The 25,364-nt window shown below is 42.7% G+C and overlaps 1 protein-coding gene across 1 annotated transcript in view; it reads right to left on the bottom strand.

The window, feature by feature from the left end:
• Positions 1–851: 851 nt before the first annotated feature.
• Positions 852–25,364, bottom strand: part of LOC117366894 (mucin-19-like) — a 441,720-nt gene continuing 417,207 nt past the window's right edge. Inside the window, exons 75-79 of the mRNA XM_033958871.1 lie at positions 20,365–20,503; positions 8,648–8,679; positions 5,920–5,952; positions 2,496–2,528; positions 852–856 (exon numbers count right to left, since the gene is read on the bottom strand). Coding sequence (XP_033814762.1) covers positions 852–856; positions 2,496–2,528; positions 5,920–5,952; positions 8,648–8,679; positions 20,365–20,503 — 242 coding nt within the window. The remainder of the gene's footprint in view (positions 857–2,495; positions 2,529–5,919; positions 5,953–8,647; positions 8,680–20,364; positions 20,504–25,364) is intronic.

Genomic DNA, 25,364 nt, shown 5'->3' on the forward strand with positions numbered 1-25,364 from the left:
CCTTCCTTTACTTCCCCCTGACCAGCAGCACTCCTTTCCTGCTCCCCCTGTCCAGCAGTAGCCCTTCTCCCTTCCTTTTACCTCCCCCCTGTCTAGCAGCACCCCTTCCATGCTCCCCCTGTCCAGCAGTAGCCCTTTTCACTTACTTTTACCTCCCCCTGTCTCTCAGGCAAACTCTCCTCCCTTTTACCTCTGGCTCTTTCACAACGCTGAAGAGCCACAATTATGTTCCCACATGCTGTCTGTGCACCTGGCAGCGGTGCCTTGACCCCTAGAGGCCTGGACATTTGCCATTCATCGAGGCGCAGGCTGGCTGGTGTGTGGGTGAGGGGAAGCCATTGCCCCGTATGCGCATGAGAACGAAACCGTCGCAGTCACCTACTGCGCATGCGGCATCACAGAGTCACGAATCACGGCGGCATTAAGACACCAAACTGAAGTGCTTATGCACGTTAAGGGTTTTATTATAGCGGGTAACATTTCTTATACCTTTATATTTAACATAACTCTTAATTCTATAACATTGAAACTGTATCTTTTCTCTCACAGATAAACATTCAGGAGTATTGCAGGTAAGTACCCCTTTGTTTCCTTCTTTTTACCTCTTTGTATCTACTTCACTCTTTTCTCTATTGTGTATTTTCGTTATTAAACTTTAATAATTGTTTCTTTTCTATGCAGGAACCTACTGAAGCTTGTTAGGTAAATTAAACCTTTGCACAGCTCCATCTAAGGCATGCAATTTGCCCAACTCCCTCAGGGGCATCTGATTCCACAATCTGTCTTCCACCCAAAAGCATCTGATTCCCTCACACAGACACATAATTTTAATTCTCATCACAAAATGTGCTTTAACCTACAATAAAGTACAATAAAACCTTGAATTGCGAGCATAATATGTTCTGAAAACATGCTTGTTATCCAAAACACTCATATATCAAAGCAAATTTCCCCATAAGAAATAATGGAAACTCTACATCCCAAAAACTAATACAAAATACAGTATGTACTTTTATTGCAAGGCCTTGCTTGTATATCAAGTTAAAATTTAATAAAATATTTTGCTTATCTTGCAAAACACTTGCATACGAAGTTACTTGCAATCCAAGGTATTATTGTATATTATTTTAAATACTAGTCTTATATCCCGTTACATTAACAGGTGCTAGAATATATGTGTGTGTCTTTATTTCTTTCTCTCTCTCTCTCTTAGCCGCTTTCTTTCTGTCTGTCTTTCTTTTTCCTTGGATGTCCATCACTACCCCTTGCCTGCTCCCCCTGTCCATTGTCCCTTCCTTTTACCTCCCCTGTGTCCACCACCACCCCTTCTCTGCTCTCCTTATGCAGCAGCAGCCCTTCTCCCTTTGTTTTACTTCCCCCCTGTCCCCCTTCCCCCTCTTTCCTTCTCCCCCCTGTACAAGATTAGGCCTCCGTTCCTTTTTCTTCACCACCCTGTCCATCAGCACATCCTTCCTTCTCCCCTTGTCCAGCAGTAGGCGTCTCTTCCTTTTTCTCCCCCCCTCCACCTTTTTATCCCTAAGATACACTTACCTTGCTCAGCCCTTGATCAGAGGTTTCCGACAGCCGCCCAGTTGAACCCATTGGAAAAGTTCCCTCTGCTGCATCCCGCACCCGTCCTGACGTGACTCCCGCTGTCTTTCTTTCTGTCTGTCTCTCTCCCTGACCCCCTTTGTCTGGCTGTCTTTCTGTGTATCTCCCTGCCCTGTGTCTTTCTTTTTTTCTTTCTGTCTCCTTCCTTCCTCTCTCTGTCTGTCCAAAGCAGCATTTTCTCCCTCTCCATTTCCATCCACCCACACCAGTTCCCTGTGCAACAGCATTAGCGGTTCCTCTACCCCCCTTTCCCTTCCCGCGGTCCCGACTACAAACGTGGTCCCGAGTCCTTAGCCGCCCCCCCTCTTCCCTTCCCGCGGCTCTGACTACACATGGCGTTTCAAGCTGCGTGTGCAGCAGTCTACACACACTGCTTCGGGTCCTTCTATTGCCCTGATTTACTCTGGCACGTCCCTGATGACATCTTCAGAAACACGGCAGAGCAAATCAGGGCAGTAGAAGGGCCCGAAACAGCGTGTGAAGACTGCTGTACATGCTGCTTAAATCGCCAGTCGGGCCTGCGGGAAGGGAAGGGGGGCGGCAAAGGACTCAGGTCCCAGGCAGCGGAAAGTTGCTGGGCTCCCAGGTGGGGGCGCTGAGCGGCCGCGATCCCTCTCCTCCCAGACCCCCCCATTCCCCTCCACCCCTGCTGGAGGAACGGAGATCGGCGGCTAGCTGCAGTCCCGGCTTGAGGAGGCGATCGGTGGCTGGTGACGTATTAGCATGCATGCGTACTCCTGCGACCACAGACCTACTGATCTCGGAAGCACGCAAATAGGAGTGCGCATGCGCGGCTAGCCTTTTATTATATAGGATGATTGTTACTCACTAAAATAAAACAAAACAGAAAACATTAAATATATGAAAAACATATTTAATTTTACCTGTTGTAGTTGTAGGTAACGTTGTAGTTGATGCTTTAAAAAATGAAGAGAGATTCAGTTATATAAAACCCTCTGCTTATTTTATTTATTCAATATCAGGTCCCTGGAATGTATGTTCAGAAAGAGGATGTGGTAGCAGCAGTGAGAGGTCTGCGACAGGGATAGAGGGTTGGAATGGGGTAGAAGTAGGAGTAGGGAAGGAGAAGTCAGGTGAGAGGTGTGGGAAAGTAGAGAGGAGAGAAAAGCAGTATCAGGCTGTATTCAAAAATCCATAACCCATATGTGGAGGTGAGACAAAATGAAAGCAGCAAGAAGGAAATTGTGTATGGAGAATGGGATCAGTTTTGGAAACAAGGAAAAGGCTATATAAGCAGCATTTGGTCAATGGAGCAGCAAGGAGAAGGCTGTATAAAGAGAATCAGTCCAGCAATGGGAGCAAATAGAGAGGTCTGCCTGGCACTGGCTTTGTTTCCTAATTGCTAGAGTTACCATCTAAGTGTAGCACCCCTTAGTTTCAGTGCAGCCCTGTTTTAGCATACAGACATAGAAAATATGTCACAATGGTCTTTTATTCTGATTTGAAATCCCCATGACAAGGCTCATTCCACCGAATTGCTACCAAGGTTTTAGGAACTTCAGGGTTCGTATAGTCTCCAGCAAAATAAAGTAAGGAAAAAGACCGACACTTTAAATAACAGACATAAGTTAACAGTTTATTGCATAAAATAAAATTTAATCTATAAATTATTCAGGTAAATATTGTCTTACTAGTTTTTTAGCCCATTACATTAACAGGTGCTAGAATAGATGTGTAGACTTAGGCATTTCTTTCTTTCTTTCTTTATTTCTTTCTTTCTTTCTTTCTTTCTCTCTCCCCGCCCGCTGTCTGTCTTTATTTCTTTCTATCTCTCCCCCCTGTCCAGCAGCACCCCTTCCCTGCTCCACCTGTCCAGCAGTAGCTCTTCTCTCTTTCTTTGACCTCCCCCTGTCCAGCAGCACCCCTTATCTGCTCCCTCTGTCCAGCAGTAGTCCTTCTTCCTTCCTTTACTTCCCCCTTACCAGCAGCACTCCTTTCCTGCTCCCTCTGTCCAGCAGTAGCCCTTCTCACTTACTTTTACCTCCCCCCCTGTCTCTCTCAGGCAAACTCTCCTCCCTTTTACCTCTGGCTCTTTCACAATGCCGAAGAGCCACAATCATGTTCCCACATGCTGTCTGTGCACCTGGCAGCGGTGCCTTGACCTCTAGAGGCCTGGACATTTGCCATTCATCGAGGCGCAGGCTGGCTGGTGTGTGGGAGAGGGGAAGCAATTGCCCCCTATGCGCATGAGAATGAAACCGTCGTAGTCTCCTACTACGCATGCGACATCACAGAGTCACGGATCACAGCAGCATTAAGACACGCAAACTGAAGTGCTTATGCACATTAAGGGTTTTATTATAGCGGATAACATTTCTTATACCTTTATATTTAACTTAACTCTTAATTCTATAACATTGAAACTGTATCTTTTCTCTCACAGATAAACATTCAAGAGTATTGCATTTAAGTACCCCTTTGTTTCCTTCTTTTTACCTCTTACTATCTACTTCACTCTTTTTTCTATTGTGTATTTTCGTTATTAAACATTAATAATTGTTTCTTTTCTGTGCAGGAACCTACTGAAGCTTCTCAGGTAAATTAAGCCTTTGTAGGGCTCCATCCAAGGCATGCAATTTGCCCAACTCCCTCAGGGGCATCTGATTCCACAATCTGTCTTCCACCCAAAAGCATTTGATTCCCTCACACAGACACAAAATTTTAATTTTCATCAGAAAATGTCCTTTAACCTACAATAAAGTACAATAAAACCTTGTTTTACGAGCATAATATGTTCTGAAAACATGCTTGTAATCCAAAACACTCGTATATCAAAGCAAATTTCCACATAAGAAATAATGGAAACTCCACAACCAAAAACTAATACAAAATACAGTATGTTCTTTTATTGCAAGGCCTTGCTTGTATATCAAGTTAAAATTTAATAAAATATTTTGCTTATCTTGCAAAACACTTGCATACCAAGTTACTTGCAATCCAAGGTTTTATTTTATATTATTTTAAATACTAGTCTTATATCCCGTTACATTAACGGTGCTAGAATATATGTGTGTGTCTTTATTTCTTTCTCTCTCTCTCTCTTAGCCGCTTTCTTTCTGTCTGTCTTTCTTTTTCCTTGGATGTCCATAACTAACCCTTGCCTGCTCGCCCTGTCCATTATCCCTTCCTTTTACCTCCCCTATGTCCACCACCACCCCTTCTCTGCTCTCCTTATGCAGCAGCAGCCCTTCTCCCTTTGTTTTACTTCCCCCCTGTCCAGCAGCACCTCTTTCTTTCTCCCACTGTCCAACATTAGGCCTCTGTTCCTTTTTCTTCACCACCCTGTCCATCAGCACCTCTTTCCTTCTCCCCCTGTCCAGCAGTAGGCTTATTCCTAAGATACACTTACCTTGCTCTGCCCCTGATCAGAGATTCCCGACAGCCGCCCAGTTGAACCCATTGGAAAAGTTCCCTCTGCCGCATCCCACAACCATCCTGACGCGACTCCCGCGTCTTTCTTTCTGTCTGTCTCTGTCCTGGCCCCCTTTGTCTGTCTGTCTTTCTGTGTATCTCCCTGCCCCTGTGTCTTTCTTCTTTTCTTTCTGTCTCCCTTCCTCCCTCTGTCTGTCTGCCCAAAACAGCATTTTCTCCCCCTCCATTTCCCTCCCCCCACTCCAGTTCCCTCCCCCCACTCCAGTTCCCTGTGCAACAGCATTAGAGTTTCCTCTACCCCCTTTCCCTCCCTGCGGTCCCGACTACAAACGTGGTCCCGATTCCTTAGCCGCCCCCACCTTCCCTTCCCGCGGGTCTGACTACACATGGCGATTCAAGCAGTGTGTGCAGCAGTCTTCACACACTGCTTCGGGTACCTCTACTGCCCTGATTTACTCTGGCATGTCCCTGATGACTTCATCAGAAACGCGGCAGAGCAAATCAGGGCAGTAGAAGGGTCCGAAACAGCGTGTGAAGACTGCTGTACATGCTGCTTAAATCGCCAGTCGGGCCTGCGGGAAGGGAAGGGGGGGGTGCGGCAAAGGACTCAAGTCCCAGACAGCGGAAAGTTGCTGGGCTCCTCGTTGGGGGCGTTGAGCGGCCGCGATCCCTCTCCTCCCTCCAGCTTGAGGAATGGAGATCGGAGGCTAGCTGCAATGCTGGCTTGAGGAGGCGTTCGGTGGCTGGTGACGTATTAGCATGCTTGCGTACTCCTGCAACCACAGACCTACTGATCTCGGACGCACGCAAATAGGAGTGCGCATGCGCGGCTAGCCTTTTATTATATAGGATGATTGTTACTCACTAAAATAAAACAGAAAACATAAAATATATGAACAACATATTTAATTTTACCTGTTGTAGTTGTAGGTAACGTTGTAGTTGATGCTTTAAAAAATGAAGAGAGATTCAATTATATAAAACCCTCTGCTTATTTTATTTATTCAATGTCAGGTCCCTGGAATGTATGTTCAGAAAGAGGATGTGGTAGCAGCAGTGAGAGGTCTGCGACAGGGATAGAGGGTTGGAATGGGGTAGAAGTAGGAGTAGGGAGGGAGAAGTCAAGTGAGAGGTGTGGGAAAGTAGAGAGGAGAGAAAAGCAGTATCAGGCTGTATTCAAAAATCCATAACCCATATGTGGAGGTGAGACAAAATGACGGCAGCAAGAAGGAAGCTGTGTAAGGAGAATGGGATCAGTGTTGGAAACAGTGTTGGCTATATATGGAGAATTCGGTCAATGGAGCAGCAAGGAGAAGGCTGTATAAAGAGGATCAGTCCAGCAATGGGAGCAAGTAGAGAGGTCTGCCTGGCACTAGCTTTGTTTCCTAATTGCTTGAGTTACCATCTAAGTGTAGCACCCCTTAGTTTCAGTGCAGCCCTATTTTAGCATACAGACATAGAAAATATGTCACAATGGTCTTTTATTCTGATTTGAAATCCCCAAGACAAGGCTCATTCCACCGAATTGCTACCAAGGTTTTAGGAACTTCAGGGTTCGTACAGTCTCCAGCAAAATACCAGTAAGAAAAGAGACCGACACTTTTAACAGATATAAGTTAACAGTTTATTGCATAAAATAAAATTAAATCTAGAAATTATTCAGGTAAATATTGTCTTACTAGTTTTTTAGCCTATTACATTAACGGGTGTTAGAATAGATGTGTAGACTTAGGCATTTCTTTCTGTCTGTCTTTCTTTCTGTCTCTCTCCCTGCAAGCTGTCTGTCTTTCTTTCTTTTTGTCTCTCCCCCCATTCCAGCAGCACCCCTTCCCTGCTCCCTCTGTCCAGCAGTAGTCCTTCTTCCTTCATTTACCTTAACCCTGACCAGCAGCACCCCTTTCCTGCTCCCCCTGTCCAGCAGTGGCCCTTCTCCCTTACTTTTACCTGTCTCTCTCAGGCAAGCTCTCCTCCCTTTTACCTCTGGCTCCTTCACAACACCGAAGAGCCACAATCATGTTCCCACATGCTGTCTGTGCACCTGGCAGCGATGCCTTGACCCCTAGAGGCCTGGACATTTGCCATTCATCGAGGCGCAGGGTGGCTGGGGTGTGGGAGAGGGGAAGCCATTGCCACGTATACGCATGAGAACGAAACCGTCGCAGTCTCCTACTGCGCATGCGGCATCACAGAGTCACGGATCACGCAGAGACACGCAGATTTAAGTGAACATGCGCGTTAAGGGTTTATCATAGCGGATAACATTTCTTATACCTTTATATTTAACTTATCTCTTAATTCTATAACATTGAAATTGTGGGATCCTTTTATAAAGGTGCAGTAGCGGTTTAATGCGCGGAATACCGCGCAATAAACCCCTTGCCATGCTTGTACCTAACGCCTCCATTGACAAGGCATTAGGATTTTAGGTTTCTGCGGGGGTTAGCGCATGATGAAATGTCTGGCACACTAACCCCCATAGCGCGCCTTGATAAAAGGAGCCCTGTATCTTTTCTCTCACAGATAAACATTCAGGAGTATTGCAGGTAAGTACCTCTTTGTTTCCTTCTTTTTACCTCTTTGTATCTACTTCACTCTTTTCTCTATTGTGTATTTTCGTTATTAAACTTTAATAATTATTTTTTTTTCTGTGCAGGATCCTACTGAAGCTTCTTAGGTAAATTAAACCTTTGCAGGGCTCTATCCAAGGCATGCAATTCGCCCAACTCCCTCAGGGCATCTGATTCTACAATCTGTCTCCCACCCAAAAGCATCTGATTCCTTCACACATACTCAATTCTAATTTTCATCATAAAATGTGTTTTAACCTACAATAAAGTGCAATAAAACCTTGGTTTGAGAGCATAATTTGTTCCGAAAACATGTTTGTAATCCAATACACTCATATATCATAGCAAATTTCCCCATAAGAAATAATGGAAACTCCACAACCCTAAAACTAATACAAAATACAGTATGTACTTGTATTGCAAGGCCTTGCTTGTATATCAAGTTAAAATTTAATAAAATATTTTGCTTATTTTGCAAAATACTTTCATACCAAGTTACTTGCAATCCAAGGTTTTATTGTATATTATTTTAAATATGATTGTTGCTCACTAAAATGAAACAAAACAGAAAACATAAAATATATGAACAACATATTTAATTTTATCTGTTGTAGGTGTAGGTAACGTTGTAGTTGATGCTTTAAAAAATGAAGTGAGATTCAGTTATATAAAACCCTCTGCTTATTTTATTTATTCAGTGTCAGGTCCCTGGAATGTATGTTGAGAAAGAAGATGTGGTTGCAGCACTGAGAGGTCTGCGACAGGGATAGAGGGTTTTGCATAAAATGGGAAAGAAGTAGCAGTAGGGAGGAAGAAATCAGGTAAGAGGTGTAAGAAAGTAGAAAAGAGAGAAAAACAGTATCAGGCTTTATTCAAAAATCCATAACCCATATGTGGAGGTGAGCCGTAATGGCGGCAGCAAGAAGGAAGCTATTTAAGAATGATGGGATCAGTGTTGGAAACAAGAAGGCTGTATAAAGAGGATGGGGGTCAATGGGGCAGAGAGGAGAAGGCTGTTTAAAGAGGATCAGTCCAGCAGTGGGAGCAAATATTTTTCAAAGAAAGAAAACAGTTACCTTGTGGAATAAGTTTTCCATTTTCACAAACACTGTTAAGAGAGTACAAAAAGGAAGATCGTTTACAAGCCAGAAGGATTCCACACGTTTCTGTATTTCACATAGACCAAAAAACAAACCAATAAAAACTGTGCAATCTGATCTACATGGCATAAAGAATCACTTTGGAATTATTTCAGCTTACTTACTGTTCTATATTTATCCTCAATTTTCAAATATCAAGAAGCCTCGTGCAAACTTTAAGCCAATTACTAAACTGTACTATTGCTAACGGAGGCTTTAATTAGGCACGTGTTACATTTAGAGGTGTAGTTATCAACGTGGGCTAGCATTAAGACCTGTTTTTAGCACTGTTAATAACTGGGGTTAATGGTAAAATAACAGTTCCTAATAGTAGCCCTCAATTAGAGCCTTATTTTCAATGCTCTGTTATCAAGTGATTGCAGGTTAAGTTGGCACAAGTAATACAAGCAGTGGCACATGTTGAGCAACAAATAGAGCACTTCCTCCTGAAGAAGCCAGCACTGAGTGAAACGGGTTGGGTCTCCGTTGGGCAAAAAGACAAGTGCTCAGTTCTTCAACTTACCTCTTCTTTTATAAAGGAGCGCTATGCTTTTTAGCACGTGATAAATATTATTGCGCGCTAAACTGCGCTAAAACGCTTAGTGCATCTTTGTAAAAGGAGCCCTTAGTATTTTGATGTGTGCTACATGGTTATAAAAAGAGAAATCGTTACATATTGATATACACCTGCTGTTGTTCATCTTCCTTTAATAGGATTATGGAAGGAAATTATTATAATGTTAAAAAATTATAATTTCTAAAAGATCACAGAAAATATATATTGAAAATTTCACAAAAAATGTATTTAAGGGTTTTTGTAAAAACCAAATTAGCGTGCGCTAAATACTAAGACATGCATTATATTCCTATGGGCATCTTAGCATTTAGCACATGCTAGTTTTTAGCGAGCGCTAAATCTATTAGCGCTCCTTAATAAAAAAAAACCCCTTATTGAAGCTATAAAAATTATACACACAGAGGTTTTTTAACCAGTGATATTACCCCAAAGCCATAAACACAAGATGTCTTTCAAATAACTCGACATCTGGGTGATTTTGAGGTCTTTTTCCTCTGTTTAGAGAAAAAACTACATCTCTCCAGCATTGAATCGTTCATCCATTCCTGGTCCCTAACAGTTAATGCAACACCACTTAACAATTCACACAGCACTTTTGCAGTACTATGCATTCATTTCTACCTCAGAGTGAAGAAAAGGCAGAGGGTAGAGGCAGATAATACAGAGAGTAGACACCATCTGAATAGGTACAGCTAACTGCATTACTTTGGGGTCCTTTTATTAGGTTGCAGTATAAAGTGACCTTAATACGTTCTTGTGTGAGTTTTTCTTGCACACCAAGGCTATTTTTATTGCAGCAGTAAAATGGCCAATTTTTCATTTCTCCTATTAATGGCCATGCACTATTAGCACACGGCCGCTAAAAAATATTGACATGTGAGCAGTTACCAGCACCTATTATGCAGGCTTGCGTGCCAATCCTGAGCTAATCGTTGTGTAATACAGTAATGTGGCTGGGCTAACTGATTAGGGCAAAAATGCCCACTCTCCACCAAGCAAACCCCCTTTCACGATAAAATAAACAATATTTTTCAGCATTCAGTTTACCAACGTACATCGGGGCATCGCTGCAGGGCGTCTGAGCGGAGACCTGCATTGAACTCATTTAAGCTGTGGTAAGCAGGTTCTAGTGCTTACTTCATCCTAGTAACATTTATAACATTTGCTCAGAGTAAACTAAATGGAAAATTACCCATCAGTTAGTGCAGAGGTTTTACAGATATTGTGTGTTAATTCTGACAATTAGTGCATGGTATCTGCAAATTATCACACTTTTATATATAAGGCACTTACCACAAAATTCTCTATAATGTGCCTAAAGTTGTACACGTTTGTCGGTGAGTGTAGGCAATGTAGATGCTCAACTTAATTGATTAATTGGCTTGATCAGTGTTGATAATTGGCAATTATCAACTCAAAACTGGCATTAATTGGAGTTAACTGAAAGGCGCCTAACTTGGTAGGCCCATACCACAAAGTGGTATACACCTTATCCAATGCATGTAGTTAAATGTAGGCGTGGTTAGAAGTGGATCATTGGTGTGTCTTCGAGTAACGCACATGCTTTTAACTTATGTACCGATGTGCACACAACTTAGGTGCAGGCATTTAGGCCAAAAAAACCTCGGCATAAATAGAGTACATCTAAAAGTTGAGACGCCTAAACAGTGTGTATACCTTTTATAGAATTGCACTTATGAGGTGCCACAGAAAAGTTCTCAGCCCAACCAACAAAACTGGGGCAGTCTCCATTGAGGACTATATACACTTAGTCCAGTAATTTTCCACTACAAAATCTTGACAATTATACATTAGGTGATTTATGGGGTGATACCATGGTACTAGAGAATGACATGAGAACAAATTTTCCCCCCATCCCTGCGGGAACTCATTTTCCCATCCTGTCCAGTTCTTTTCCTGTCCCTGCCCCCACTCCTGCAAGCTCTGTCCTCATTTGCACAAGCCTCAAACACTTTAAAATCATAAGTGTCCGAGACTTGTGCAATTAAGACAGAGCTTACAGGAGTGGGACAGGGACAGCGACAAAGCTCACGGGGAAGGGACGGTGAAATTGAGTTTTTGCGGGGACGGGGACAAATTTCTCCCCATGTCATTCTTTACTTGGTACCTAAAACAGATGTTGAAACAGTATATACCTCCCAGAAACTTGAGGTCACAAGTCAAGACGAGGTTATCGATTGAAGCGCTCTCTTATTTCTATGAGATTGTGCAGAGAGAAAGTGTCATTTAGAAAGCAGTTGAAAATGTATTTATTCGTTAAAGCTTTTTATTAGTTTTGATGATGAATTTTATAGTTTCTGTTGTGCAAACTTTTTATTAGCGTTATGCTAGTTTCTACTGAATGTTTTTTGAGATTTTGGAAGAACAGGACAGGATGGTGATTAGTCATAATATGTCTGAGTATATTTTGATTATATGTTTTTATTGTAACCTGCTTGGGCATTAAGCGGGGAAGACATTTTTAAAATAAATAAATAAATATTTTTGTTCTGTTAGAAAAACATGGAAAGAAAAAAGTGGAAAATCACTGAACTAAGTGTATATAGCTCTCGATGGAGACTGCCCCAACTTTGTTGATTGGGCTGAGAACTTTTCCGCAGCCCCTCATAGCACCATAATAGCTGGTGCTGATTGTTTAGGCAACCAATATAGAGCCCGGCCCTTAGTGCATTCAAAAAATATTCATAATAAAATATTTTTTCATTAATGCTGAGTTTTGTGTTGAACCTAGAGCTGATTAAAATGCAAAATGGTGCTAAATAACTCATTTCAGTGTAACACAGATCATATTAATACAAGAATCTGAGTAAAAATTGACAATGAGGTCAAACTGTCCAACTCTAGAGGAGGAAGTGGATTCTATTACAGCATTTCAGCTCACACTCGGTTAGTAAATAGGGTTCTGAAACTGAAAGCAGGAAGGGTGGAAGCTGAGAAAGCCAAGTTAAGACAAAATGCTTTGCTTTCATATCTGTCTCAGAAGCACAGGGAGATAAGGGGGATAATTTTGAAAGAGACAAGATATGCAAATGGAAGAACAGTGATAAAACTGTACAAAGAGATTCGAAAATTTAATTATGAGGGAAATTATCTAACCGGTGTCTATGTTAATTAGTAAACGCTGTTTGAAATGGCAAATAAGTGGCACTTAAAGAGAAGGTGCCGGAATCACGCCTAACACCACTATGGGCATGGCTAATGTCGGAAGTGGTGTTAGGCACCATAAAGTGCCTACACAGGCATGATTCACAACAAAGACAGGCGCCGGAAATGTAAGCCTAGAAAACCCTGACCTACATTTCCAGCACCTATCTTTCCTGGAGTTGTAATTCTAGTCTATATGGTGCCATCGCTTGATTTACATGTGATCGGCAGCCACTTTTTAGATAGCCATCGATATCTGCCATATAGAGAATCCAGACCTATGCAAAAAGCTTACATCCTCAATTTCAACCAGCTCTTAGAACTCTTCTTTTTAACCTTGCTAAAAGTATATAGGTTGTTGAAATGTAGGCATACTTTTAGACATTTGGAACTGGATTCTATAAATGACACCTAAAAGCACCCCCCCACCAAAAAAAAAAAAGTAACAATCAACGTTAAGCTTTGCGTATAGAATAGTGCTTAGCACCGAAAACCGTGACTAAGTTTAGGCGTGGTCATTTATACCAACTGAAACATGGTGCAAATCCTCATGCCAAAATTAGGTGCGGATCTCCCTTATTGTATAACTATGCACATAAGTTCAAGGAATGCCTCCGATCTGCCTTTGACACTCCATTTCTGTGCCCCCTTGTTGACTCATGTAAATTTTAATTACAACTAATTAGCACCAATAATTGTTCATTAAAATCTCAATTATCAGTGGTTAACTGGATGAATTAGAAGCTATGGCACAAAAAGATAACGTTGGTATCATTGGCATCATGGAAACATGGTGGACTGGGGAAAACGTCTGGGACACTGTGCTACCGGGATACAAACTATACTGCAGAGACAGAGTGGCTCAAAAAGGTGGGGGCATTGCCATATACTTCAAAGAGGGAATTGAATCAACTAGAGAGAACACGAATAAGTTAGAATCTCTATGGGTCAAAATTCTGGGAACAAATGGACTGGATCGGCATCTACTACCGACCCCCAGGGCAGTCTGAAGAAATTGATGGAGAAATGGCAGACGATATTAAGCGTAACTGCAAGGGAGGCAATGCAGTTATCATGGGTGACTTCAACTATCCGGGGACAGAATGGAGCCTAGGTACCTCCAGCTGTGCTAGGAGTCCAAGTTCCTGGATGCTGTAGGTGATTGTTTCCTGGAACAACTTGTCAATGAAAATACAAGAGGTAATGTAATTCTGGACTTAATTCTTAATGGACTGCGAGAACCAGCACAAAGTGTAGAAGTAGAAGGGACGCTGGGAAGCAGTGATCACAATATGATCCGCTTCAACCTGGACGCAGGGAAGAAACATTGGTGCAGAACGATGGCCACGGCACTTCTGAACTTCTGAAAGGGAAATTACGAAGGGATCAGACTCATGGTGGGGAAGAAGATTAAGAAGAGGATAAGCACTGTAAAAACGCTAGAGCATGCTTGGTCCCTTTTTAAAGACACAGTCACCGAGGCGTAAAATCTACATATATTGTGTATCAACAAAGGATCCAAGAGGAAAAAGAACAAAGAACTGGTGTGGCTCACTGTAGAGGTGAAGGAAGCGATTAGAGACAAGAAAACTTCATTTAAGGAATGGAAAATGTGAAAAACAGATGAAAACGAATAAGAACAAACAATATCAATGCAGGTGCCACAAGGTGGTGAAAGGGGCCAAAAGATACTATGAGGAAAAAATAGCCAAGGAAGTGAAAAACTTCAAGCTGTTCTTTCGATATATTAAGGGGAAACGACCCACGAAGGAAGTGGTGGGACTGTTGGATGACTGTGGAATAAAGGGAGTGCTAAAGGAAGACAAAGAAATTGCCGACAAACTGAACACATTTTTTGCATCTGTATTTACCAAAGAGGATATACACAGCATACCGGAATCCATCAGGCTATATGCTGGAAATGAAGAAGGGAAACTGATAGGGTTGACGGTCAGTCTAGATGAGGTATGCAGGCAGATTGATAGGCTAAAGAGCAATAAATCCCCGGGACCGGAGGGCATCCATCGAGGGTCATCAAGGAACTGAAAAGGACTATAGCTGAACTGCTTCAACTAATAGTCAATCTGTCAATCAAATCAGGAAAGATTCCAGAAGACTGGAAGGTGGCGAATGTTACGCCGATCTTCAAGAAAGTTCCAAGGGGGGAACCGGGTAACTACAGACCGGTGAGTCTGACCTCAGTATGAGGTAGGTCAACTGTCTGGGCCTATCCCGAGATAGAGACCTCACACTCTATATACTGGTATCAATCAATAAGTATATTTATTAACAAATCAGTAACAGCTTACAAGAATAAATCATTCAGCATATAGAGTAACAGAATGTGATCTTCAGGCCTGAGGATCCTCTGATGTCTGTTCTAGTTACTTCCTCTAAAAGGCCTATTTTTATACATTTCTAGGTGGTCAGCACCACGTTGGTCTAAATCACATGGTCACTCTTTATTGGTTATTTCTTGCACGTCATTGCACTTGCTAATTCATTAATTGGTTTATAATATTTGTGTCATGCTATATGTACGTCCTGTTTACCAGAAAATCAATCCTTTTCCCGCATATGTCCTTTAATCTATCATGTCAGCAATTTCAAGCCTTGCCCTTCTGCCCTTTTTATCACAAGATACATCTTACTAAATGATATTCTCGAGAATTTTATTTTTGACCATGAGATGTGTTCATCTTTTCATAATATCCTGACAGGTGTGAGGCCCTATTGCCATGCAAAAGAGTTAAGTCTTGCTTGCTTGTTCCTTCTCATAAGTTTTGCTTAGCCCAGCAGTTAGCTCAGCAGGGTATTTCCCAATCAGTATATGACAGCTGGCAAATGTAGTAAGAAATGTATTTTAGATTATTAATATACTAATTTATTAGAGCAGGAGAAGAGAAAGGGGATTCTTCCATTTTGAGTTCTGTTTCTTCACCTTTAGCTTTATCTAAAGAACTTACTTTACTTCACCTATATCATACAAGGACTTACTTACTGTATTCTCCTTCATACCAAAGCTTACCCCATTTTCCTCTTCCTCTCAGGTACCAGGAAAGATGTTAGAGGCACTGATAAAGGACAGCATCATTGATCACCTTGACGGAAACGGGCTGATGAGGACTAGCCAGCACAGTTTCAGCAAAGGCAGATCATTTTTGACAAATTTGCTGCACTTCTTTGAGGGAGTAAACAGGCAGATAGACAAGGGCGACCCAGTCGACATTGTATATCTGGATTTTTAGAAGGCATTTGACAAGGTTCCACATGAACGACTACTTCGGAAAATTGCAAGTCATGGAATTGAGGGTGAAATACTCACGTGGATTAAAAACTGGCTGGATCATAGGAAACAGAGTGGGGGTAAATGGACAATATTTGGACTGGAAGAGCATCACCAGTGGGGTGCCGCAGGGCTTGGTGCTTGGACCTGTGCTCTTCAACATCTTTATAAACAAGCTGGACATTGGTACGACGAGTGAGGTGATTAAATTTGTGGATGATACGAAGTTATTCAGAGTAGTGAGTACGTGAGGGGATTGCGAAGATCTGCAACGTGACATAACCAAACTCGAGAAATGGGCATTGACATGGCAAATGAGGTTCAACATGGATAAGTGTAAGGTGATGCATGTCAGTAACAAAAATCTCCTACATGAATCCGAGATGTCCGGGGTGGTACTTGGAGACACCTCCCAGGAAAGGGACTTGGGAGTTCTTATCGACAAGTCAATGAAGCCGTCCACGCAATGTGCAGTGGCAGCGAAAAGGGTGAACAGAATGCTAGGAATGATAAAGAAGGGGATCACGAACAGATCGGAGAAGGTTATCATGCCGCTGTACCGAGCCATGGTGCACCCTCACCTAGAGTACTGTGTCCAGCACTGGTCACTGTACTTGAAGAAGGACACGGTACTACTCGAAAGGGTTCAGAGAAGAGCGACTAAAATGGTTAAGGGGCTGGAGGAGTTGTCGTACAGTGAGAGATTGGAGAAACTGGGCCTCTTCTCCCTTGAAAAGAGGAGACTGAGAGGGGACATGATCAAAACGTTCAAGATACTGAAGGGAATAGACTTAGTAGATAAAGATGGATTGTTCACCCTCTCCAAGGTAGGAAAAACGAGAGGGCACTCTCTAAAGCTGAAAATGGATAGATTCTGTACAAACATAAGGAAGTTCTTCTTCACCCAAAGATTGGTAGACAACTGGAACGCTCTTCCGGAGTCTGTCATAGGGGACAACACCCTCCAGGGATTCAAGACAAAGTTGGACAAGTTCCTGCTAAACTAGAACGTACGTAGGTAAGGCTGGACTCATTTAGAGCACTGGGCAGGATGGACTACCGGTCTGACCCAGCAGCGGCAATTCTTATGTTCTTATTTAATTAAATTGTGTGTGCATGTTGGGCACATGCCCAAATTTGCTGTGAAATTTTTAATCCTTTTTGTAGAAGTCAGGGATTGGAGAATAATTTTATATAGGGGCATCTATTTGAGACTAGTAGATGCTTACCTGCCCTTGTAAAATACCATATGTGGCAAGACCTGACATTTACTACTCCTTTAGATCTAGTGTAAATGTCCACTCCAATATTTGTCAATATGCACATAAAAAAAGATATTTTATAATTAATGTATATACTTGTGCACTCCACTCCTGTTCCACCCAAACTCCATCCCTGTACACACCCACTGGCAAAATATGTGAACTATTCCAATAGTCAGTATTTTATAAGATAAAGCTACATCCACACAAACTCCAAGACTCTATTCAAAGCACCCAATTTGGGGCATGCTGCCAAAATGCATGTGAAATCTAATCGCTTAATGAGTCTTTAGCTATCAATAATTGAATTCTAATAATCTTGACATCAATTAACATTTTTGCATGCATCTATCTAGAACAGGGGTAGGGAACTCCGGTCCTCGAGAGCCGTATTCCAGTCGGGTTTTCAGGAATTCCCCAATGAATATGCATGAGATCTATTTGCATGCACTGCTTTCAATGCATATTCATTGGGGAAATCCTGAAAACCCAACCGGAATATGGCTCTCGAGGACCGGAGTTCCCTACCCCTGATCTAGAAGCTATTCTATAACACTGGATTCCTGAATCCCAAAGCATGTGACCCATGAAGGGATATGGCCTTAAGGGAGGCATGGGTATGTCTTGGGCATTCCAGAGAGTTGCACGCAGTGTTATAGCATATGGTTTTCTGCGCCCAACTTGGGCTCCTGGAATGACATTAGGTTTCTGATATTGAGAGGAGCTATGGTCAGATACTGAACCGAGGGAGATTGGAAAGTAGAACTGTTCTCATTCCTTACAAAAATTAAAAACATTATTCCTCTGTTATATCCTACAGGAGATAGACACGGGGGGGGGGGGGGGGGCCACTGGGCTATGTGAGCCTAAAGAAATTAAGAATATATACTAGCTGTACATTACCCTGGGATAAAATGTGCCTACCTATAGCTTAAACACTAAGGCCAATGATTGGTGTAGTGAGATTGTGAAACCTTCAAAAGAATATATTAACCATGGTTTATTGTTCTATTGGGGATATTGTGTTCTTGGACCCACTGCAGCAGGAACCACAGAAACTAATAAAAGATAAAAGAACTGAAAATTGTTCAGTGAACTTGTAGAAATAATAAAATAATGTACTGCCATTCCATTTGCATTTGATTACAGTGATACACGCACAAAAAAAAAAAATCACCAGACTCCTCTCCTGCTATGTGACAGCCATGTTTGGTTAAAAAAATCTAATATAATAAAACTAACGCGCGCATGCGCACTCCCATCTGCGTGTTCCATTTTCTGTGTGCAGTAGGGCACCGCAGGTAGGAGTGCGAATGCGCGCAAAACTCTCTCTCTCCCCTCCGAGGCGGATGTCGGCCGCGGTGGCTGTCGGCAGTTGTAGGCCACGGTGGCCGAGCCCGGACGACATTTAAAAATAAAACACGCGAAAAGAAAACAAAAGAAAATAAAGAAAACGTTTGCCCCCGCCGAAGAAGCGGAAGGTGGAGGAGGGGTGTGAGGAGCCGGAGAGGTGTATGTAAGTGTATGTGTGCGTGTGTATAGCCGAGGAGGAGGTGCAGCAGGAGCAAGGAGGTGGGGAGAGTGGATTTCCCCTACTTGGATGTCAGGCATCAAGAGGATTGGAGTAAAAGCTTCGGTCGTGCGATCCTCACTCTTCTCCTGAGGCTACTGCTAGACAGGGGGGGAGCAGGATGTAAAGGAGAAGGGCTACTGCTATATAGGGGGAGCAGGGAATGGGAGGGGGGTGCTGGACAGGGAGGAGGTAAAAGTAAGGGAGAAGGGCTGCTAGCACCCGTTAATGCAACGGGCTAAACAACTAGTGAATCTATAAAGGCCTTTAAAACAAAAAATCTAAGAGAGAGAAAGACTGGAGATCTATATTTATCTTTGGTATGAAAAATGCAGTGAAAATTTCCTGATGTTCTGAAATAGTCAGGACATGATAAGGGACTATACCGTAGCCCACAGACAGATCAAAACTGCTTGCAAAATAATGTTTGTCAAAGGGTCATTGTAACAGCTGTCAAAATTCTGCAACTACAAAAGAGAAAGCTGTTATTGGTGTTATTGGACTGAGGAAAACGTCTGGGACAATGTGCTACCGGGATACAAACTATACTGCAGAGACAGAGTGGCTCAGAAAGGTGGGGGCTTTGCCATATACTTCAAAGAGGGAACTGAATCTACTGGAGAGAACACGCCACAAACCGACGGAGAAGTTAGAATCTCTATGGGTCAAAATTCCGGGAACAAATGGACTGGAAACGAAGATCGGCATCTACTACCGACCCCCAGGGCAGTCTGAAGAAATTGATGGAGAAATGACAGAAGATATTAAAGGGAGGCAATGCAGTTATCATGGGTGACTTCAAATATCCGGGGATAGACTGGAGCCTAGGCATCTGCAGCTGCGCTAGGGAGACCAAGTTCCTGGATGCAGTAGATGATTGCTTCCTGGAACAACTTGTCAAGGAAAATACAAGAGGTAATGCAATTCTGGACTTAATTCTTAATGGACTGCGAGAACCATAAAGGGTCTAACAATACAGGGTCTGATATTCGGCCTGTGGTGGAGAGTGTTTAGCTCGCCGACAACAGAATTATTCCTGGACATTTAAAGCCAAGTCCTGTTTGGGCTTTGGCTTTGAATAGCCGGTTATTTTCAAGCAGGCTAATATAGCCGCTTAAGTCAATATTCAGCACTTAAGTGGCCCTGGGTTAGCGCATAAAAATGGAACATACTTTTCTGTGGTCTCGTTTCTGTGCTAAACCTGACCACTTAAGGGCTGACTAATGTAGAGCTAGCTTTGAATTAGGCACTTAAGGCCCAGATTCTTCTAACCACCAATTGCTTGTCAATCACGTGATGGCACCGGTTAGAGAATTGCGCCTCCGGCAAAGTTAGTTGCTGAAAATGTAGGACAGAGTTTTCCCAGACCTACCTTTCTGGCGCCTACCTTTGGTGTGAATTGCACCTCTGTAGGCGCTTTACTGTGCCTAATGCCACTTCGGGCATTAGCCACACCTACAGTGGCATTACCTACAGAGGCACAATCCCGACGTCAATTTTTTTAGGCGCCTTGAAAATCAGTGAAAAAAAATGTCATTTAAACGGTGTCGTTCAACGAGCTTGGGCATCTACTGGCGCTGTATAGAGAATCCGTGTCTAACTGCAAATTTCAGTGGCAGCTAGCTGGTTAAGTGTTGCTGAAAATTTGTGCCCAAGTAATTCAACTGATCGACGGCCGACTAAATTACTTTGAATATCTGCCCCAAACTATTTAAATAAGTTTTACAATTCACAAAGTATAGCTTTCAGTAAAACACTTTAACTTGGGAATTGAAAGATAATTAGGCTCCATACTAGGTTTTTCCACACTCCGTCATGGTGTCTCCTGCATTCATTACGGTTCTATGGAAGCAGGTGCACTGAGACCGAGGAACGCACTTCATGGCATTGGTATCCAGATATGGTGCATTGGCAGGACATCTTGCAAAGCAGCCTGCACACAGAAATAAGAAAGCATCAACTCATTATGCTGACAAAATAGACAGAAAGTGTGAGTAGATTATACCTGTGCTATGGCATCTTTCATACAAATGCATACCAGAATTTTTAACCTACAACGGGCTCTCTGTTACAAAGACTAAAGTACACATTAAAGTTGTTTGACATAGGGTGCTCCCTAAGAATACATAACACATAGCAAGTGTTCTCATTAGCATGCACACTGTTAAGGACTCAGCTACCATCATACACAGAGCTTCTATGAGCCCTAATAAAGAGCTAATGCACAAATTATTATCAAATGGCATACTTATGATGATTATTTCTGTCATTGATAGTCTTTTAGCTTTGGGAGAATAAACTCTCCTTTCATGTTATATGTTAAAATCATACGGGCCTAATTGCTTTGACAGGTAACCACACTTTTAATGTGTGTTGAGTGCAAAATTATTTGAGAGAATCTGCCAAATCATTCCTGTCCCTCTGGAACTGAAATTCAAAACGACACCACCAGCCAAGGGACAAAATGGTTCAGAAAATCAGCTGCTGCCATCTTGAATTTCATTGTTTACAAGGGCAAAGTGATTGGATAATGCTTTGGCCAGCAGAGACCCAAGGTTGCCACCGGGTAAGGAGAAGCTAGAAGCAGAGATATCTGAGAGGAATGGGGGTCTGCAAAGGAGTCTGTGTCTATTTTGAAAGAAAGTTAAGTGTGAGGGGAGGGGTGTTAAGAACCTTTGGCTGGGGTTTTCTAACCAGGATTGGAGGGTGATGTACAAGCAAGACCATAGGTGATGAAATGGGGGAGGGGGGAGCCGCAGGTGCCATGGCACCCCTCAAAATTTTGCTTCTCTTCCTCTCTCTCTCTCCATGAGCCATTTATTCTAACTCCCTCCCTCAGGGTAGCCACTCTGTGAGCTGCACTGGAGACATTGCACAGCTGGCTGGTGCGGATCCTTGAGCATCTGCACATGCTCAAGGCCAGCCAGTTTTCATCTCCTCCAGAACTAGAGTTACTAGACGTCCGGATTTTTCCAAACATATCCTCCTTTTGAGGAAATGTCCGGGAGTCCAAAGCTGGCATTTTGTCTGAGTTTTGAAAAGCCTCCTCAAATCACGTCGGGCAGGAAGGAAGTCCATGAAAGCGCGGATGTCATGCAGACTTCCTCCCTGCCCGACACGATTTGCGGACAAGAACAGGAAGCGGGGGCAGGGCTAGGGTGGGACTGGGGGCAGGATTAGGGTGGAAATTGGTAGAACTGGGCGGGCCTGGGGGTGGGTCTAGGGGGTCTGGATTTTCTGATTGGAAAATCTGGCAACCCTATCCAGAACAGGATGTTGGAGGGGGTGGGAGCCAGCAGACCTTGAGTATGTGCAGATGCTTGAGGCACTACACCGGGCCAGACTTGTGATATCTTTGATGTAGCTCCTTGAGTCGCCACTCCACTGGAGTGAGATAAAAGAATAATTCGAGTGAGAGAATAAATACCTCATGGAGGTAGCAGGAAAGGAGAGAGATGCTGAAGAGAAGAGGGGAGGGGAGGGGAGGAGAGGAGAGAGATGCTGTAGATCACGGGGGGAGGCTGAGAGAGAAGGAAGGAGAGATATACTGGAGACTACTGGGTGGTGGAGTTAAGAGAGAGGGAAGGAGAAATAAGCTGGAGACCATGGGGGGAGGGAGGGAGTAGAGATGGAGAGAAATGCTTGACCCCCTGGGGGCAGTGAGAGGAAAGGAGAAAGAGAGGGAAGGAAAGACATGTTGTATGTCATGAGAGGGGACTAGGATGTTACAGAAGGACTGGGGACAGAGCTTGGGCACTCCCAAACAAAAAAGTGTTCTGCTGCCTCTGAGGAAGGCAATGCTATGTGTGGAACATTCGAGGCTAGCTTTCCTAATTCCACCATGGGCTGAGTGCCCATTAACACACATTAGCATTGCCAATAATAAACATAAGTTATCACAGCGCAGATATCATATATGCATTGCCAAGCATGAAAACATGCATTGTATTGAGTGCAGGATTCACTCTGGGCTTAACAGCCTTTTTTAAATCCTGCATTCACTGAGGGAAACTAAAACACTTTATCCCCCAGATTCTATATATGGTGCTTTAAATTGTACCCACAAACTTAGGTGCATGCTCAATTTGTGCATGCAACATAATTGAATAATGAGCCAATCAGCACTGATAATTGGGCATTAACAATCAGTTATCAACAATAATCAGGTTTATATGCACATCTTCTTAGGTATACTCAATAAAAAGTTGCACCTAAATTCTAATGCATGGCTCTCAAAATGGGGATTGGCCATCGGAGGGGCATAGGCAGGGCATGAGCATTGCAATAGTTTGAACACACTGTTACAGAATACGCTTGATCTGCACCTAAGTTAGGTGTGGGGAATTACACCAGGATTCAGTTGGTTTGTCTTCCCACACCTAAAACTTTGCCGCACATCCCTGCACTAAGCATATTCTATAAATGAGACCTAACTTGTAGCATCATTTACAGAATACCATTTTGCGTGCATTTTTTGGCACCAAATTATCAGCACCGTATATAGAATTTACCCCTATGAGAATGATTCTACAATTGGGGACCTCAATTTAGGCACGTACTCCAATATGATTGAAGTCTACAAAATTCTGAGTGGTGTTGAAAGGATACAAGTGGATCGATTATTTTTACTGCATCAAGATTTAGAAAGACTAGGGGACACTCGATGAAGTTACAGAGTAATACTTTTAAAACCAATACGATGATATATTTTTTCACTCAGAGACTAGTTAAGCTCTGGAACGCATTGCTGGAGGATGTGGTAAGAGCGGTTAATGTAGCTGTTTTTAAAAAAGGTTTGGACAAGTTCCAGGAGGAAAAGCCCATAGTCTTTCTGTTGAGACAGACATAGGGGAAGTCACTTCTTGCCTTGGTTAGGTGGCATGGAATGCTGCTACTATTTGGGGTTTTGCCAGGTACTTGTGATTTGGATTGGCCTTCGCCTTACTGACCCAGTAAGGCTATTCTTATGTTCTTATCATTTCCATTACAGAGTAGTAACATATCCCAATATTAACATGCCCAACATTTATGAGCTCAAAATTATATCAGACATAGACCTGGTGTAAATACAGATGCCTAATGCAACAGGGACACATGTAACTTTCACAGTTCTAAGATATATGAGTATTTCAGTCTAAAATTTTTGTATGGAATTACTCTTAGGGACATCCTTGCACAACCTGAGCAATCAGGGATGTTGTGAGTTGATCCTAAGCATCAACCATACATCTTTTCACTCATTCTATAACTAGGTGCCTAAATTTATGGGCCAATTATGTACTGTTAATAAGTAATATTAGCAGTTATGGAGGAAACGGTACACTTAGGCATGTAGGGATATAAGTGGTATATAAATAAATAAATATTCTATAAATGGTGCTTGCAGCTCGTTTAGCGTGTGAATACAAGGGGTGTTCACTGGGAAGAACATGGGCAAGGAATGAGCAGGACCATCATTTGCAAGCGCAGCTTACAGAATACCGTAAGTTATACGCTAAAGTGCTGCATTCAGGCACACATATTTACACCTTCTATTAACATAGCCCAAGACAGCATGCCTGAATGTAGGCACATAGATGCCAATGTATGCCAGTATTCTACAACAGAATATTGGTGCCCAGATGTCATTAAAGAATTGGTGCTCGGTGCACTGCATCTAGGTGCATGCTATGAGAAGTCCAATTCCAGAATTGCTCACTTTATGACAGTCGATAAAAGACATTTTTCGGCTATATTTGAGTAAGTCTTGAAACTCACATTTGATATAACCGGAAAGAAAAGTGATAGGGCTGTTTCAAAGTTAATTTTTTCCAACAAAAAATATCCCCAAGTTAGGGAAGACCATAGCTGCAGGGCTACGAAGAAGAAAATGTATACAAGGGTAGCAAATCTATATGTTTGATTTGAGATAGCCAAGATTTAAAAAAAAAATAAAATAAAATGTGACAAAGTGTGTTGGCGTGTCTAATTGGCAAAGCAGAAGAGAAGTACTAAGGAGTAGCATGCTAAATGATCAGTGTAGGAACTCCATAGCACAGAACAGGATTAAGGTATAGGCAAACTTGGCATGTGCCCAAGACTGAAAAGTTTAGAGAACCCTATATGTATACCTTAACCTGACCCTGCCTAGGAAATAGATTGCATTAGTTGTAGCTGCTAAGTCGGCCCATATAGGATAAAAGGTGACATCAACCACCTATATCAGGGCTGCCCAAGTCCAGTCCTTGAGATCTACTGGAAGGCCAGGTTTTCAGGATATCCACAATGAATATGCATGAGAGAGATTTGCATAGCAAGAAGGCAGTGCAGGCAAATCTTTCCCATGCATATTCATTGTGGATATCCTGAAAACCTGGCCTGCCAGTAGATCTCGAGGACTGGACTTGGGCAGCCCTGATCTATATCATCGGCTGGCATTGTGCATTTGCAGACTCCTGGAGCCATTAGGCTAGTGTCTGAGAAAAGATAATACCACCAGCTGCCAGCAAGCATTGGCCCCTGTGAAGCAAATTCACAGCATCTGAAGTCAGAGGAAGTAAAAAGCAATCAAACAGATCTCAGTAATTTTAGAAGTTAGAAGTAGAGAATGACACGGGACCAAATTTTTCCCCATCCACTTGGGAACTTATTTTCCTGTCCCGTCCCATCCTCACGAGTTCTTTTCCTGTCCCTGCCCCATTCCTGGATTGGCCAGCATGAGAACTGGATATTGGGCTTGATGGACCATTGGTCTGACCCAATAAGGCTATTCTTATGTTCTCATCTGCACAAGCCTCAAACACTTTAAAATTATA

The sequence above is a fragment of the Geotrypetes seraphini genome, chromosome 9 (genome assembly GCF_902459505.1).
Source record: "Geotrypetes seraphini chromosome 9, aGeoSer1.1, whole genome shotgun sequence".
Classification (NCBI taxonomy): Eukaryota; Metazoa; Chordata; class Amphibia; order Gymnophiona; family Dermophiidae; genus Geotrypetes; species Geotrypetes seraphini.